A 17,550-nucleotide genomic window follows, 5' to 3' on the forward strand; every position below is an offset into this window, starting at 1 on the left:
GGGCAGAGGCTGCAGGATAGAAGCTGAGGACATACTGGACGTTTAGTGAGGATTCAAAGTAAGATGGCCCAGGGTGTGGAAGCCTACACCTGCACTTCCAGCTCTCAGGAGGCTGAGGAAGACAGTGAGTTCAAGCCCAGCCTGGACTACAGAGCGAGATCCCATCTCCAAAAAAAAAAAAAAAAAAAAAAAAAAACTCTCTTATAAAGTGTAAAATTCAGTGTGTTTTTTTTTCTTTTTGATACCAGGGAGCCAATTCAGGACCTTGCGCTTGTGAGGCAGGCGCAGTGCCACTGAGCTAAATCCCCAGCCCAAATTTCAGTGTTGGTTGTTTTTTTTTTTTTTTGGTACCAGAGATGGAACTCAGGACCTTGCCCTTGCCAGGCAGGCGTGGTGTCGCTGAGCTAAATCCCCAGCCCAAAATTCAGTGTTTTTTAGTCTATTCACAGAGCTGTGCAACCATCAGAATATTTTCATTGTCCAAAAAAGAAACTCATACCCATTAGCAGTCATTTCTCCCCAGCAACCATGAATCTACTTTCTGTATCTATAGATTTGCCCATGGTGGAGATTTCATAGAAATGGAACCATACAGGGCTCGGGATTTAGCTTAGTGGTACTGCGCCTGCCTCATAAGTGCAAGGTCCAGAGTTCCATCCCCAGTACCGGGGGGATATATATATATACACACACACACACACACACACATATAAAATATCTCTCACACACTGGGGATCAAACTCCAAACCTTGCGCTTGCCAAGCAGAAATGGCAGCGCCACTGAGCTAAATCCCCAGTCCTTATATATGGCCTTTTATGTGTCTAGGTTATTTCACACAGCATAATGTTTTAAAGGGTCGTCCATGTTGTCACAAGGATCAATACTGTATTCCTTTTTCAGCTAAATAATATTCCATGGTATGAATGTATAACACTTGATCTCAGCAACTGATGGATGATTGGGTTCTTTCCATTTTTTAGCTATCATGAATAATACTGTTAAGGGCACTTTTGTACAAGTTTGTGTGTACACATAAGTTTTCAGTGATCTTGGGTAAGTTCTACAAGCCTGCTGATGCCTAAACCACCAAAGGTACCAAACTCTTTGTATATTATAATTTTTCTCTGTAGACCTATTACAGAGTCTAATTCATAAATTTGGCATAGAGGAAATTATCAAAAGCTACTAATAAAATAGAACAATTATAACAATGTACTATAATAACAGTAATTTAAAACTTACAAATTGTTTAATTATGGAATTTTTAATGTATTATTATTATTATTTATTTATTCATTCATTCATTTATTTTTGGTACCGGGGATCAAACTCACAACCTTGCATTATTTTTAGATAGCAATTGATCATAGGAAGGGAAACCACATGTCTACCTCAAAGTAGAGTTCCCAGGTCATATGGCAACTCTAGGTTTAACTTTTTTTTTTTTTTTTTTTTTTTTTAGGTTTAACTTCTTAAGGAACTACCAAACTATTTTTCAGACTTAACTGCACCATTTTACCTCCCACAAGCAATGTACCAGGGCTCCAATTCTGTATCTTTGCCAATACTTAGTATTTCCCTCCTTCTTTACTACAACCATTTTGTGGGTATGAAGTGGCATTTCATTATGGTTTGTATTTGCACTTCTCTAATGGCTAGTGGTGCTGAGCATCCTTTCAGGTTATTATTGGCCATTTGTACTTCTTTGGAGAAATGTCTATTCCAAGCCTTTCCCCATTTTAAAATTAGCTTGTCTTTTTATCATCTGTACTATCTTTGCAACTTCCTATGAATTCATGATTAGTTCATAATTAAAAATTGTTTTTGGGTTGGGGATTTAGCCGCCGCCTGCCTTGCAAGCGCAAGGTTCTGAGTTCGATCCCCGGTACCAAAAAAACCCAAAAAACAAAAAAAAAAACTGTTTTCAAAAAGGAGCGGGGGGGGGGGGGCGGTGGCGGGGATTTAGCTCAGTGGTTCCACCATCTGCCTTGCAAGCACAAGGTCCTGAGTTCAATCCCTGGTATAAAAAAAAAAAAAAAACCAGAAGGATAAAAAGGAGCCAGGGCTGGTGGTACATGCTTGTAATCTTAGCTCCTTGGGAAACTGCAGCAGGGGGATTACAAGTTCCAGGCCAGCCCAGGCAAATCACCAAAATCCTATCTTTTCTTCCTCTTCCTCTTCTTTCTTTTTTTCTTTCTTTCTTTCTTTCGTTCTTTCTTCAGACCCTGGGTTCTATCACCAACAGCCCACTCCAAAAAAAAAAAAATTTAAAAGAGGAAACTGCTACCTGGCCTTTCTCTTCCTTCCCCTGACTCTTACAGACTAGAACACCAGAGCCCACAGAGCACAGGATGGGAGAATCCAGGAACCTATCCTGACTTTCATGGCAGTCTCCCTGACCAGCGGGGAGCTCATCTCTGAGCTATTTCCTTTCCAGCACCATGCTGGATCTATTTGCTACTGCACCTTAGCAGATATAGTTACTATCGGAATTGCATTAGTAAATAACAGTAGTGACATTTTAAAATGTTATTTTGGGGGAATACTGGAGATTGAACTCAGGGCTTTTATCCTGAGCTACAGCCCCAGCCCCTTTTTTATTTTTTATTTTGAGACAGGGTCTTGCTAGATTGCCCAGGCTGGGCTTAAACTTGAGATCCTCCTGCCTCAGGCACCCAGAGTGCTGGGATTATAGGTGGGTGCCACTGTGCCTCAGAACATTTTTGTTTGTTTGTTTGTTTTTTGGTACCAGGGATTGAACTTGGGACCTTGCGTTTGCCAGGCAGGTGGTGGAACCACTGAGCTAAATCCCTGGCCCTAGTACATTTTTAAATTATCGGAACAAGAATAAAGATGTGCAATTCCCACCTATTCCCCTTTTCAACCATTTGAAATCTCTGAATAATTACCTTTTTGCATAAAAGGCATTTTTTTGGTGCTGGGAATGGAACTCAGGGCCTCGAATTTCCAGGCAGGTGCTGTGCCGCTGAGCTACATCCTAGCCCCATAAAACACATCTTTTTGTAACACCAAGAAGTATTTCATTTTACACAGGGAGTTGAAAACATACATGGGTGAGTTTTGTATTTATCTGAGTTGCATCTTGAATATTTACCTCTAATTTGAATGCAAATGTGCAGGTATTGACAGTGAATCCAAACGAAATGCCCTGTTTGTTTACATGTGGGCTCTGTCCTGTTTAGACAGGATGGGGCCGGTGTGGACCCATGATCATGAGTCATACATGAGGAAGGATGACAGGAGAGATGCATGATTAGGTACTCAGACCTCTGCATTCCAACAGCCAGTGCTCACGCCAAGGAGCAGACTGGGGCTGACAGAGGAGTCAAAGCGGGCAGCAGTGCGTCCCGCAGCAGCACCAGAATGAGACAAGTGGATTCAGCTTGCCCCTCCTGATGGCTCACTGTGTGGCTTCTCAACATCATCTCCCTTCTCTGGCTCTCTCTGTCTTCTCATTTATAAAAAGAGGGGTTCAGCTCAGTGTAGTGGTTCATCCCTGTACCCCAGCACTCTCGGAGGCTGAGGCAGGAGGATCACAAGTTCAAGCCCAGCCTGGGCAACTTAACAACTTAGGTTGACCCTGTCATAAAAGGGGGGTGTGGGGGGGTGGCAGCCGGAGATGTAGCTCAGTGTGAAGACCCTGTGTTCAATCAGCAGTACTAGAGAAGAAAACGGGGAAGTTAGACTAGATCTGGGTTTCCTCTATGGGTTTTTTTTTTTGCGGGGGGCGGGGATCTTTTATGACAGGATTTTGCTATGTAGTCCAGGCTTGTCTTGAACTCACTATCTAGCCTAGGCTGGCCTCAAACTTGTGGCAATCCTCTTCGCCTGGAGAGTGGTGGGATTACAGGCATGCACCACCATGCCCAGCCCTCTGTGGGTTCTTTTTTGTTTTTTGGTACTGGGGATCAAACTCGGGACCCTGCCCTTGAGAGGCAGGTGCCGGAACCACTAAGCTAAATCCCGGGCCCACCCCTTTGGTTTGGTTTTGTTTTGGTTTTTCCTCTGTGGTTTCTTTAGAATGCATACTAGAGAGAGCTAGATCCATGACATTTATTTATGTTTCTATGGTGCTGTGGATGGAACCCAGTGTCTGCCTGTGCTAGGCAAGCACTATCACTGAGCTATATCCCAGCCCTTTAAAATTTTTATTTTGAAAGAGTCTACATTGCCCAGGCTGGCCTGGAACCTGCAGTCTTTGTGCCTCAGTCACCCCAGTAGCTAGGATTATAAGTGCAACATCACACCCAACATCCATGAAAATATCTTCTGTTTTGTAATTTTATTTCAATGGTAGCCAAAGAAAATCACTAGAAACCTATCATGGACCACTGGAGGACGACTTCACAAAAGGTGATGTCCAGAGATTTGGGAGTTTGTGATATTGGTGATCACAATCTCATTAGCATACAGCAGGGCTCAAGAACAGAGATGGCCACAGAAGCCTAAAAAAGGGCACCATAGCTGGTCATGGTGGTGCACACCTGGAATCCCAGCAATGTTGGAGGCTGAGGCAGGATGACTGCAAGTTTGAGCCAGCCTGGGCAACTTAGCAAGATCCCATCTCAAGATAAAGAGTAATTTGTTTTTTTTTTTAAAGAGTAATTTTTGAAAGGGCTAGGAATGAGCTAAAAGTGAAGGCTCTGGGTTCAATCCCCAGCACCACTAAATGAATGAATAAATAAATAAATAAATAAATAAATAAATAAATAAATAAATAAGGGACAGCAGTCCCCACAGCTCCCGAGCACAGCCTTGCAAGAATGGAGGCCCAGTGCTGCCATATCATGCAATTGTTCATGAAAAACCAAAAAAATCTTAATTTTTTTAGCACAAAATCTCTATTTTTAAATGTTGGCAATTGATGTACATTTTCATAAAATACAATTGAGGGGCTAAGCAGATATGCCTCATAGTGTCACTCAGGCCTAAGGTGACACTGAGTGCTTACTGCTCTGTGAGTGTATTTGGCTGTGTGTAGGAGGCTTCAATTTGCCCCTGGGTATGGCACCCTCCACCCTTCTGCACCTATTCCAGGCCTGGGAGGGTGGGTCAGGCCTAGGCTTGGGGTCGGGGTTAGGGTTGTGGTGTGTACACTACAAATAGGCTCCACAGCCCCGGAGACCCTCAGACTCGTGGTTGGGTTTGGCAGCAGAACATTGGAGGAGGGGGTGGGGGCAAGGGATCGATTCCTTCCTGTGGCCTCCCTGTCTGACCAGCTCTACCAGGGCCAGCCTCCTCTCCAACATCCCCAGCTCCCATCCCCAGCTCCTGCTGCAGACCCCTCTCTTCCCTCTCCCCTCTGCCTTCCCCACCCCAGTGCCTGGGTCTCCCTGGCCTTTCAAGGTTCCCTCAGTAATCAGGCCCCTCGCTAAACTTTCCTGATTCTACCCCTTTGAGGGGTCCGCCTGCTTCCTGCCAGGACCCTGCCTCACACAGTTGCCTTTCTGTTGTCCAGACTCAAGAACAAATGATAGTTTTCCCAATTGCCCCTTGCATCAAACTGAGTTCTTTTACCATTTGCATATTCACCACCACTGTGGTGATTGCCAATCACAAGAGAAACAGACCTCCTTGGAATAAGACATTTATGACTCCAGACATTTTTGGAGAATCTGAACAGTGCTGTGGACTTGCTCCCTTGAGGATGATCTTCAAGGGTGAGAAAGTGGGGATCCTCATTCCTCCTGTCTCTATTTCTGTCTCTGTCTCTGTGTCTCTGGTACTGGAGATTGAACTCAGGGTCTTTGTACTGAGCTATATTCCCAGTCCTTTTTGTTTATTTTTTCCCAGCCGTTTTTAAATTTAAAAAATTTTTAAATGTTAAAAAATTTTAATTTTAATTTAAAATTTTTTTTTAATTTTAAATTTGGGTCTCACTGAGTCACTAAACTGCTCAGGGTGGGCTTGAATTTGTAATCCTTCTGCTCCAAATCTCAGAATGCAGAATTACAAGCATATCACATCCAGCTAATAGCTACTCTTTCATCCATCACTGGCTAAGAGGAAAAAGATGGAGATTTAATATGTAAATCATATGTTTGGCTATTAGCCTGGGAATAGTTGGGAAGTGAAGAATAGTAATACTGTATTGGTAGAAATGTAGGGCTATTGTAAGCCTCACCGTGCCTGCCTGTCAGGGCAGAGATTGGGACGGCCACCCCGAAAGCTGTCTAACCCTCCTAAGCCAAGTGAGGTCAGGGCACAGCCCCATGACCCAATGATTTGGTTCCTTGGGTTTCCATTCCCAAGACTTTTCTCACACTGGTTCACAAGGATGCATGAACAAGGAGTTTAGTGGAGACTGTTGTGGAAAGGAGGTTCAAGGCTGGAGACAGCCTGGTTGTTGAATCAAATACTGTGAGTACATGAGACAGTGACCATGCTATGATTTGAATATGGCTTGTCCCCTCTGAAACCATGTTGAAATCTAGTCCCAAGCCTCAGCGTGGAGAGGTGGTGGGAGCTTTAAGAAGGCACTGGGTTCTGCTGCCTGCCTCGCAAGCACAAAGTCCTGAGTACAATCCCCAGTACCACACTTGATCTTAGCCAAAAGGCTGAGAAGCAATGAATCCCCAGTACCAAAAAAAAAAAAAAAAGAGGGGACTGGGGCTGAGTGGAGGAGTCTTGTCCAGTGTGCATGAGACCCAGAGTTCCTACCTGGAAGTGAGGCCTGGCACCCTTGAGACTGGAGTCATTACCTAGTGGAGGACATTGGACAGTGAGGCTGCGCAGTGCACTGTCTCTTCCCGCCTGCCAACCGGCCTGCCATGAGGGCGAATAAGGCACCCTCACTGGAACCCGGTGCCAGCCACTCTTGAACTTCCCAGCCTCCAGAACCATGAGCTAAGTAGCCTTTTTTTTTTTTTTTTTTTTTTTTGTGGTACCGGGGATCGAACTTGGGACCTTGAGCTTGTGAGGCAGGAGGTGGCACCATTGAGCTAAATCCCCGACTCCTGAGTAGCCTTTTCTTTGCAGCAAGACGATCAAACCCAGAGGCATTCAGGGTATGCAAGTGCTCTACCACAGAGTTACAGCCCTAGCCCTATTTTTTAAACTGCAGGATGTAATTATATATCATATTAACACAATATTATATAAATGTTTTACATATTTATATGTAAGATACAAATCTTAAATATATCAATTAAAAATAAAAATTGGGGCTGGGGATTTAGCTCAGTGATTCCAGTGCCTGCCTCACAAGCACAAGGTCCCGAGTTCAATCCCCAGTACCAAAAAAATAAAAAAATAAAAAATAAAAAATAAAAATTACATCATGAATACTGTCTTAATTGCCTAGTAAGGAGTAACTGCCACCAATGTGCCAGTATAATGAATCCACCAAAAGTGAATCTTAGTTTCTAATTAGTTTAATATTTCTTCTTTTTAAATTTTATTTGTTTTTTTTTTCTTTTTGGTACAGGGGATCAAACTCAGGACCTTGTGCTTTTGAGGCAGGCAGTGGAACCACTGAGCTATATCCTCGGCTCTTTTTAAATTTTAATTTGAGGCAAGGTCTTTTTATGTTGCCCAGGTCAACCTCAAACTTGTGGTCCTCCTGACTCAGCCTCACAAGAAACTGGGAATATGGACATGTGAGACACCCAGCTAACTCTATTTCAGTGGTGTTGAACCTATGGCATGCATGATATTACAGTTTTCATTTATGCCAGATGTTAATTTAGTTACTTTTTCTTAAATGAAAACCTCAGTATTCAGGTTTAACTGGAGTGTTGGCATTTTTTTTTTTCTCGTACAGGGGATGGAACTCAGGTCCTTGAGCTTGCGCAGCAGGTGGCAAAACCACTGAGCTAAATCCCGGGCCTGGCATTTTTTGATAAATAAGTGGGTTTGGGGTACAGTCTGGCACTCAGTCTCTCAAAAGTTTGCCATTACCGCTCTATTCTTTATAAACTACCCAGTCTCAGATGTTCTGTTACAGCAACAGAACACACATCAAGACAGATCTCATGCAGCAGTTAGAAGCAACAGATTAGATTTACTTACAGTCACATGGATGAGCTTTTTTGTTTTTTGTTGTTGTTTGGTTTGGTTTGGTTTGGTTTGGTTCTGGGGATCCAACTCAGGACCTTGAGTTTTCGAGGGTAGTGCAGTGCCACTAAACTAAATCCCCAGCCCAAGCCTTTTTGTTTTGAGACAGTGTCTCACTCTGCAGTTCAGGCTAGCTTTGAACTCACTATGTAGCCCAGGGTGGTCTCAAACCTGAGGCGATATCCTGCCTCAGCCTCCAGAGTGCTGGGATTATAGGTGTGTGTCACCACGCCTGGCCCATGGATGAGTCTTAAGGCTCAGGGCTGAAGGAGAAAACAATGCAAAGAATGCATTCTAGAACTTGCTAAAACTTGCATCCCTTAACAATGCCTACACATACAAACCACCAATGTATGGTTCCCAGGTTCATGATAAAGTGACACTGCACTTCAGGGGAGGAAGGTCAGTCCTTAAAATAAATGGGGCTGAATCAACCAGATATCTGAATGAGAGGAAAGACACTGTACCCAATAATTAATAAATATCATTTAGTTTTTAATCTAAATGTGACTACAATAAGACTTTTTAAAAAGCATAAAGGAATATCTTTATGACTTTGGAGTAGGCAAAGATTTCTTAAGTAAGCTATAAGTACTCTGGTGTGGTGGCACAAAGCTGTAGTCCCAACTACTCAAGAATCTGAGGTAGGAGGATTGCTTGGGCCCAGGAGTTCAAGACCAGCCTGGGCAACACAATGAGACCTCCGCATTTCAAAAAAAAAAAGATACAAGTAGTGTTAGTCATATAGGAATTTTTTTCTTTTCCTTTTTGTACTGAAAATGGAACCAAGGCCTCATATATTCTAGGTGAGCACTCTGTCAAGGAACTACACCCCCAGTCCAGAAATAATTATTAAATAGTTATGAGACAAAGCTGAGTGTGGTGGTACACAGCTGTAGTCCCAGCACTCTGGGAGGCTGAGGTATGAGGGTTGAAAGTTTGAGGCTATCAGGGGTAATTTAGCACTTAGTGAGATCCTCTCAAAAAAATTTTTTTTTGGTTTTTTTAAGACAGGATCTCACTGTGCTGTTTGGGTTGGCCTTGAACTCACTATGTAGCCCAGGCTGGTCCAGAACTCATGGCAATCCTCCTGCCTCAGCCTTCTGAGTGCTGGGATTACAGGTGTGTATCATCATGTCCAACTTGATGAACAGGATTTGTAGCTTTTAAGGTAGTTTAATAATTTTTTAATGTGTGTTACTGGGGATTGAATCCAGGGCCTTTGCACTGAACTACATACCCAGCTCTTTTAATCACAAGGCTGAGGTAGGAAGATTGCCACAAGTTCCAGGCCAGCCTGGGCTACACAGTGAGGTCAAGGCCAGCCTGAACTACATAGAGAGACCCTGTCTCAAAAAAGAAAGAAAAGAAATTCTGTTCATCAAAAGTCCCCATTAAAAAAGTGAAAATTAAAAAAAAAAAAAAGTGAAGACAGGTCACCAAGTTGGAGAAAATATCATATCTGACAAGGAGTAGCATTCTTGCAAAGCCAGCAGAAAAAGAAAATAATACAAAAATGGGTGGAAGACTTGAGTGAGCACTTCATAAGAGGATATCCAAATGACCAGGAAAATATGCAAACAACCCCACCTCAGGACTTTGTACTAGTCATAAGGAGGGTGCCAAGGAAAACCACAACGGAATGTACACCTGCCAGAATGGCTAAAATCGAAAAAACTGACCAACCAAGGGCAGACACATAGTACCTGAATCTCTCACACACCACATGTAGTTGGGAGTGTAAAATATAAACTTGCAGTTTCTACTAAAGTTACATAAATATTTTATGGTCCAACACTTTCATTTCTGGATAAGGATGAGCTACTAGAGACAAGTGCTTCTGCCCACCACAAACATGTACTAGAAAGTGGACAGCAGCACCATTTGTAACACCCTCAAACTAGAAGCAACACAAGTGCACATCAACAGGTGAGTGAATAAACAAACCATGGTATATCCTACTATGGGATACTATGCAGCACTAAGAAGGAACAAACTAGCAGTACATGGGAGACAAGGGTAACTCTCACAAGCATAATGTTGAGTGACTGAAGTCAGACACTAAAGAATGCATAATGCATGATTCCACTTATATAAAATTCAAGGACTAGCAGACCAATCTGTACTGTGAGAATTTAGGAGAGCATTTTATCTCTGGCTTGGAGTGATAGGGTTTCTCTGGGGCTGTCCTGTCTGCTTCTTGGTATGAGCGTTGGTAAAATGAGAGTGCTCATTTGGAAAATTGGTAGACACTCATGATTTATCTGCCATTTTGTATCCACGTACATTATTATAATAATAGAGTTAAATATATAATTAGCAATGCACATTCTGTAAAATCACCCACATGCAAAGGAAAGAATTCACATCAAAACTCTGCAAATGGTTGTCTGAGGGGAAGAAGGAACTGGAGAGAGACTTAATAAGAGAGAAAAAATATATATATAAAGAAAGAGAACACACCTGTAATCCCAGCACTCAGAAGGCTGAGGCAGGAGGATTGCCTGGAGTTCTAGGCCACTGTGAGTTACATAGTGAGAACCACCATTGGTACATGTGAGACTATCCCATCAGGCAGGATGTAGCACTGGTGGTATCAGTGGTACAGTTGTGCATGGAACAGTTACACAGTTACCACTGTTTGTACAAGCTGCCCGGCCCTGAGATACATGAATTATGACCCTGTCATGAATGTGTTAAACAGGTATGTGTAGGCTCTATGACAATACCATGCCATTTTATGTGGCAGATTTGGGATCCTCAGAGGTCCTGTATCCAAGTCCTGAGAGACTGAGGAATGATGGTACCAAAGATCCCAGGCTCAGTCAGGCATGGTGGCGCACACCTGTTATCCCAGCACTGGAGAGGCTGAAGCAGGAGGACTGCTGCAAGTTTGAGGCCAGCCTGAGCAACATAGTGAAATCAGGGCCAACCTGAACTACATAGTGAGACCCTGTCTCAAAAAGCCAAAAATAAATTAAATAAGTAAGATCCAACGATTGTAAAGTGTTGAGTTACCAACATTCTCAGATTATGAGGGAACTGATTTGAGCTTTAGTGTTTTGAGATTTTGTGATTACAACCATCAATATTTTATAACTACAGTGGTCCATGTTTCCCAGAAGTTAAGACCCAAGGGTCAATGTTGCTAAGGGTTTAATAGGATTTTTCCTTTTTTAAAAAAAACTTTTTGTAAGTTTTATTTTATTTTATCCCATTCCCCCCTCAAGCCCCCTCCCCTCCCTATGTACAAAAGCTTTGTTTCCATTTTTTTCCTTCTTTTTTTTTTTGGTACCAGGGATCTAACTCGGGACCTTGTGCTTGTGAGGCAGGTGGCTGAACCACTGAGCTAAATCCATGGCCCTCATTTTTTTCCTTCTATTTTCACACTTTTCTTGTCCTTTCCTTCCTTTCTCCCTCCTCCCTTGTTCCCCTTCCCATTTGAACACTTTCTTCCCATTTTCCAACATCCATTATACCTCTCAGTCCTTATTTTCACATTCAGTTTCTCACACCAGAGAAACAATATGATATTTAAACATGTGTGTCCAATTTATTGCACTTAAGAGTATGGTCTCAAGGTCCATCCATTTAGCTGTAAATGACTGAAGCTCATTCTTCTTTATGGCAGAGTAGTACTCCACTGTAGAAAAAAACACATCTTTTTTATTCACTCATGAGTTGATGTGCATTTGAGCTGTTTCGAAGATTTAGCTATTACAAACTGTGCTGCCATGGGCACGCATATATTGCTGTGGTATGATGTTGTTGTTGTTGTTGTTTTGGTACCAGGGATTGAACTCAGGACCTTGCACTTTTGAGGCAAGTGGTGGTGCCACTGAGCTAATTCCCTGGCCCTGTTTTTAATTCTTTTGGGGAGATACCAAGAAGGGGAATACCTGGGTCAAAAGGAACCTCTAGTTTTAGTTCTTTGAGGACTCTCCACACTGGTTGCACCAGTCTACACTTCCACCAACAGCAGAGAAGGGTTCCTTTTTTCCCATAGCCCCTCCAGCATCTGTTATTGGTTAATTTCTTTCTTTTTTTTTTGCAGTACCAGGGGTCAAACTCAGGACCTTGCACTTGTGTGGCAGGCGTTGAGCCACTGAGCTAAATCTCTGGCCCTGGTTGATTTGATAGCGGCCACTCTTTCTGGAGTGAGATGGAATCTCAGCATTGTTTTAATTTGCATCTCTTGAATGACCAGTGATGTTGAACATTTTTTCATCTATTTATTGCCATTTCTAATTCTTCATCTGAGAAGTGTCTATTCATTTCAGATACTCATTTTTGCATTGGCTCTTTAAATTTGGGGGGTTTGATTTTTTTTAGTTCTTTATATACTCTAGATAATAGATCTTTATCTGAATAGCTGGTAAAAAAATTTTTCCCACTCTGTGGGTTGTCTCTTCACTCTGTTGGTGGTTTCTCTTGCTGTGCAAAAATTTTTTAATTATATGAGGTTAAGGGTTTAACGTTTTAAAAGCTCAGGATTATGAAGTTATATATTTCTAATAGTTTAGGGTTCTGAGTTTCCAAAGTCCTATGAATATATAACTCTAAGGTTTTTATGACTCTTCCTTTTTTTTTTTTGGTACCAGGGATCGAACTCGGGACCTTGCGCTTGCGAGGCAGGCACTGGAACCACTGAGCTAAATCCCCGGCCCAATATAACTCTAAGGTTTAAAGGTCTGTGATTTTAAAGGTCTATATTCTTTTCTTTTTCTTTCTTTTTTTTTTGGTACTGGGGATCAAACTCGGGTCCTTGCACTTGCACAGTAGGCGGCGAAACCACTGAGGTAAATCCCTGTCCCTAAATGTCTATAGTCTAAGATTCTATAATTACAAAGCTCTCTGGTCTTGCTGACATTGTTTCTAAACAATCGAATTACGGTGACCAACCATCTTGGTTGGCCTGAGACTGCTTTCAGAGGTAAAGCCTTGAAGATTTGATCACTCTACCTCCACGTTCCCTATCTAAAAAAGGTTTAAATTATAAAGTCCTAAGGGTCTATGTGCATTATTAGAGTTCAGGTTTCTGTGCTTGCTTCGGCAGCACATATACTAAAGTTCAGGTTTCTAAGGATTTAAGATCCTCGCCAGGGATGTAGCTCAGTGGCCCTGAGCCTACTTGGCGAAGGAAAAGATCCTGAGTTCCATTGCCTGTACCAGGGTGGGAAAAAAGATCCTCGGGGCAATGATTGAAATTTCTAAGGTCACTGACTATAAAGTTCTGTAATTTCCGGGGACCGGGGATTTAGCTCAGTGGTTCCAATGCCTGCCCCACAAGCGCCACCCCCGGTACCAAAAAAAAAAAAAGTTCTGTAATTTCCAAGAGTCTCCATTTCTAAAGGTTTGAAGAGTCTCTGACATTTATAACACTCCAAAGTCCTGCAATCCAGCTGTTCTGCATTTTAGGACCCTAAGAAAATATGGTGATACAGTCCGGTGTTTCTGGGATTGTTCTAAAGCTGTGCTACCCCACAGAGCAGCCATGAGCTCCATGTGGCTATTTAAATTCACTAAAATGAAATAAAATTTGCCAGGTTTGGTGGTGCATGCCTGTAATCCCACCACTCAGGAGGCTGAGGCAGGAGGACTGCAGCAAGATGGAGGCCAGTCTGGGCTACACAGTGAATTCAAGGGCAGCCTGAAATACATATTGAGACCCTGTCTCAAAATAAATAAATAAATGAAATAAAATATAATAGAGTCCCTCAGTCCCTCGAGTGTCACAGGCCACATTTCAGGCACTCAATAGCCACATATACTAGTGGTTACTATGTTGGCCATCATAGCTACAGAACACTTCCATATTCATGGAATACTGCAGAACCGCTCTACAGTTTTAAGTGCTAAGTGCCCGGAAGTCTCTTCACCCTCCCACCCACGAAGGTGAAGGCACCAAGGCCACCCCAGCTGCCCCCAGCCCTCCCACCCCCTCTGCCTGCCCAGGTACCTGCCAAGGCCTTGATCCGGGAGCACTCAAAGAGCGAAGCAGCTGCGATAGAGGCACCTGGCAGCTCCCGCTCCCAGGCCGGGTCAGGACTCTCCCAGCGCGCTGTAGGGTTGTTGTTGTTGGGGGCAGGCAGGCCCTCCATATTGTCCACTTCACCCGGAACCTGCGCCATTGGGCAGGTGAGGCCTGGGGATGGGGAGAGGCAAGTTAGGGCCGGAAACCGGGCCTGAGCTCCAAGGACTCACTTCTAACAGCGACTGGCTGTAAGTCCTGTGCCCTCTCTCACCCTCAGCTTTTCCGTCTTTCAAGTGGACATAATTATGATAATAACAGGATGTGGTTGTGCACACCTGCAATCCTAGCTACTTAGGAGACTGAGACAGGAAGATCCCAAGTTTGAGTCCAGCCTGGGCAACTTAGTGAGACCCCATCTCAAAATTTTAGTATACGTGCTGCTGAAGCAAGCACCCTAGTCTCAAAATTTTAGAAGGGCTGGAGGTGTAACTCAGTGACAGAACACTTGCCTACCATGTATGAGGTCCTCAATTTAATCTTCAGTACCTGTCAAAAAAATATTTTTAATTGTTCACTCTAACCACTTTACACAACTGTGGTAAAGCCCCTGACTTAGCACCTGGTATAGGGGAGGGGCTCAACAGATTGTCGCTGTTATTATCATTAAAACAATAACATTATATCAATAGAATTCAATAGGCAGTAATAATAACAGTAGTGAACATTTATTGACCACTTGTTCTTTGTTTAGTGCTTTATATGCATTCTCTTATTTAATTCTTGCAAATTTAATTCCCCAGCAATCTGTTATTATTAGGCCCATTTTACAGAGGAGGAAACTGAGGCACAGAGGGATTATTCACTTGCCTGAGTTTTAGAACTAACAAATAGCTAGGATTTAAATGTGGGCACTGTGATAAAATGATGGTATTAACCCCAATTCTTCACCCATATGGCCACACCCTTTGCTATATATTCTTCAGTGTCCTCTAATTGCTAGAGAGGAAAAGGTCTATGTGTGACCAGACTTGACTGTGTGACTTGATTTGCCCAGGACAATTGGGTGGAAGTGATGGGTGCCAGTTCTGGGCTTTGGACTAAAGAGATTGCACATGTTTCTGCACGTGCTCTATGGTGGTCATGGGAAAACATACCTGAGCTAGACCAGGTCTAAGGCCCCAGTCTGCAGCCAAGGTCAAGTGCAGTCCCCCACTGGGACCTCAACACGGGAGTGCCCCCAGCAGAGACCAGAAAAATTGTCCAGCCAGGTCCAGCCTAAATCACTGAACTCAGACTCAATGGCTAAATAAATCCTTCTTGTTGTGAGACAATGAGTTTGGGGTGGTTTGTTATGCAGCATCACTACAGCTGACTGACATCTTGTCTGACTCCTGAGTTACGCTCTTGGACGCTGCTAGGTTGCAGCCATGAAATCCAAGTGGAGCTGACATCAGGTACATCTCCAGGCTCCTGACCCCAGTCCTGGTTCTAAGACTAGAAAAAGAATTAATTAATTAAGTGACTCCCTTCTCCAAAGACCTAGAAGGATGCTTTAGGAAGACAGGCTGGCCTGGGATGTAGTCTGTGTCGTAGAGAGTATTCCTTTTGGTGGATGCACCAAACTCCACTGTGATTCTGTTGTTCCATGGAAAGCTGAAAGTGGGTAGTGGCTGCCCCACATCTGTGTGACCTTGGCCATGTCACTTCCCCTCTCTGGGCCTCAGTTTGTTCATCTGCAAAAATCCTAGGCATATTTGAAGAAGAATTAAAATACAGGGAACATGGTATGGGGCACAGAGCAAGACCTCGATACATGTTTCTTGCTATTATGGGTTTTTTCCTCCTGGGAGGCTTGGGATCAAACCCAGGACCTCCGTGCCCTGTCACTGGGCTGTACCCCCACCCACTGTTGCCTTCATCCTCTGGTCATATGGCTTCCTAAATCCAAGTGCCTGTTCTGGAGTCAGACAGATATGAGTTCCACTCCTGCTTATTCTTGCTGTATCTTTAAACTGGTACCTGTACCGTGGCCTCCCTGTGGCTCAGTTCCTTCCCTGTTGAAGGTGTCACAACTGTTTCCTCAATGAGGAGTACTTGGGGATGGGGAGGCAGGCGCTTAGCACTTGGCGAGCTCTGTCAGGCCGGGGAGGGAGCAGCAGGCCTTACTCGGAAACTGAATGGAGAAGGGAGAGAGGCAAAGGTGAAAGAGGTGGGCAGGGGTGTCCTGCGGCCTGGCAAAGGCTGGCCCTGCTCTGGGCTGTGGGTGGGAGCAGGCGCGTTAAACCTTCCCACGCCGCGCTTCTCCCCGCGGTGCAGTCACCGGGCCAAGGAGAGGGCCCGGGAAGGACAAGGCCTGCGGGGGACCCTCGTAAGGAGCAGAGCTGGACGAGCCTGGGAGTTGGGGCTCTTTCCGCCGCGACCCCCTGCCTCCACCCGGCCCGGGAGAGCGAGGGCTCAGGCCGTGCCGGGAGCGGGGGAGGATGCTCGGGCAGGTGGGGAGATCTGGGGGAGGGGCCACCGGCAGCCCCGCCGCTCACCTGGGCCCGCGGCCGCTGGTGCTGCCGTCCCCGCTGCTCGCCTCGCCGGACAGCCCTCCCTGACGGCGTCCGCGGCGCGGCCCAGCCGGGATTCGCTCGGCCCCGCCGGCCGCCGCTCGACCAGATCCGCATGCGCCGCTGTCGCCGCCGCCGCGCCTCCCCCACTCGCGCCCGCCGCTGCGCTCGGCGCGTCCCCGGGACCCCCTCCCGCCCCCAACGCCCGAGGGCGGGTCCCCGCGCGTCACACGCCCGGCCACGCGGTTGAGGCACCGTCACACCCTCCCACGGGCTCGCACACTCCCCCCGCACGCGGAACCACTTGCAACGTCACGAACGCACTATCCACGGCCACTCAGTGTCACTCCCTCACATGGGGTCGCACAGGGTCAACCTTCGGACTGTCACACGCAATTACAGACACTGTGCCCCGCACCGGAACAGGGTCCCACAGTGTCACACACGATGACACGCTCAAATGGGGACTCCACCACCAAGGTGGTGTCACACACAACCACGCATCTCACACACTGTCGCACACTCCCAGAGTCACAAAGTGTCACATCCTCACACATCATACACAGCTTCACAACCAGTGTCAAACATTTTACACACTCACACTTGTCACACCAGTCACCTAGTCACAAGAGGTGACACATCCTGCACTGCTACACACTCCTACATCACACAGTCACAGCAAGTCACAAAGAGCATCACAGTAACACCCACAACCACACACTCAAGTGAGACCAGTGTCACACACCCTCCAGGACACATGTGGTCTCACACACTATCAGTCTAGTGGTCACACACTCCATTATAGCTTCTGTTCCACACTCACGCCATATCACATGGGCTGACACACATTGTCACCCACGGTGCCACCACAAGGTCACAAAAGACCAGCATCGGCGCGGACCCCACAGGGGTTCACACACAGTCACACTGTAACACAAAGGAGAGCA

General features: G+C 45.0%; 1 protein-coding gene across 4 annotated transcripts in view; it reads right to left on the reverse strand.

Annotated features, from left to right (window-relative positions):
- Sptbn4 (spectrin beta, non-erythrocytic 4) overlaps positions 1–16,743 on the reverse strand; it is a 75,044-nt gene extending 58,301 nt beyond the window's left edge. For 2 of the 4 annotated variants that reach the window (XM_021251701.2, XM_004874206.4), the window contains exons 1-3: positions 16,589–16,743; positions 16,071–16,224; positions 14,037–14,222 (exon numbers count right to left, since the gene is read on the reverse strand). In XM_021251701.2, coding sequence (XP_021107360.1) covers positions 14,037–14,208 — 172 coding nt within the window. In that variant the 5' untranslated portion in view covers positions 14,209–14,222; positions 16,071–16,224; positions 16,589–16,743. Of the gene's footprint in view, positions 1–14,036; positions 14,223–14,564; positions 14,598–16,070; positions 16,225–16,588 lie in introns of all 4 variants that reach the window. The other 2 variants (XM_021251699.2, XM_021251700.2) reach the window with 2 other exon arrangements.
- Positions 16,744–17,550: the final 807 nt, after the last annotated feature.

Source organism: Heterocephalus glaber, unplaced genomic scaffold (assembly GCF_053883595.1).
Source record: "Heterocephalus glaber isolate CG9 unplaced genomic scaffold, H.glaber_assembly_v1.0 deba00001002, whole genome shotgun sequence".
Taxonomy (NCBI): domain Eukaryota; kingdom Metazoa; phylum Chordata; class Mammalia; order Rodentia; family Bathyergidae; genus Heterocephalus; species Heterocephalus glaber.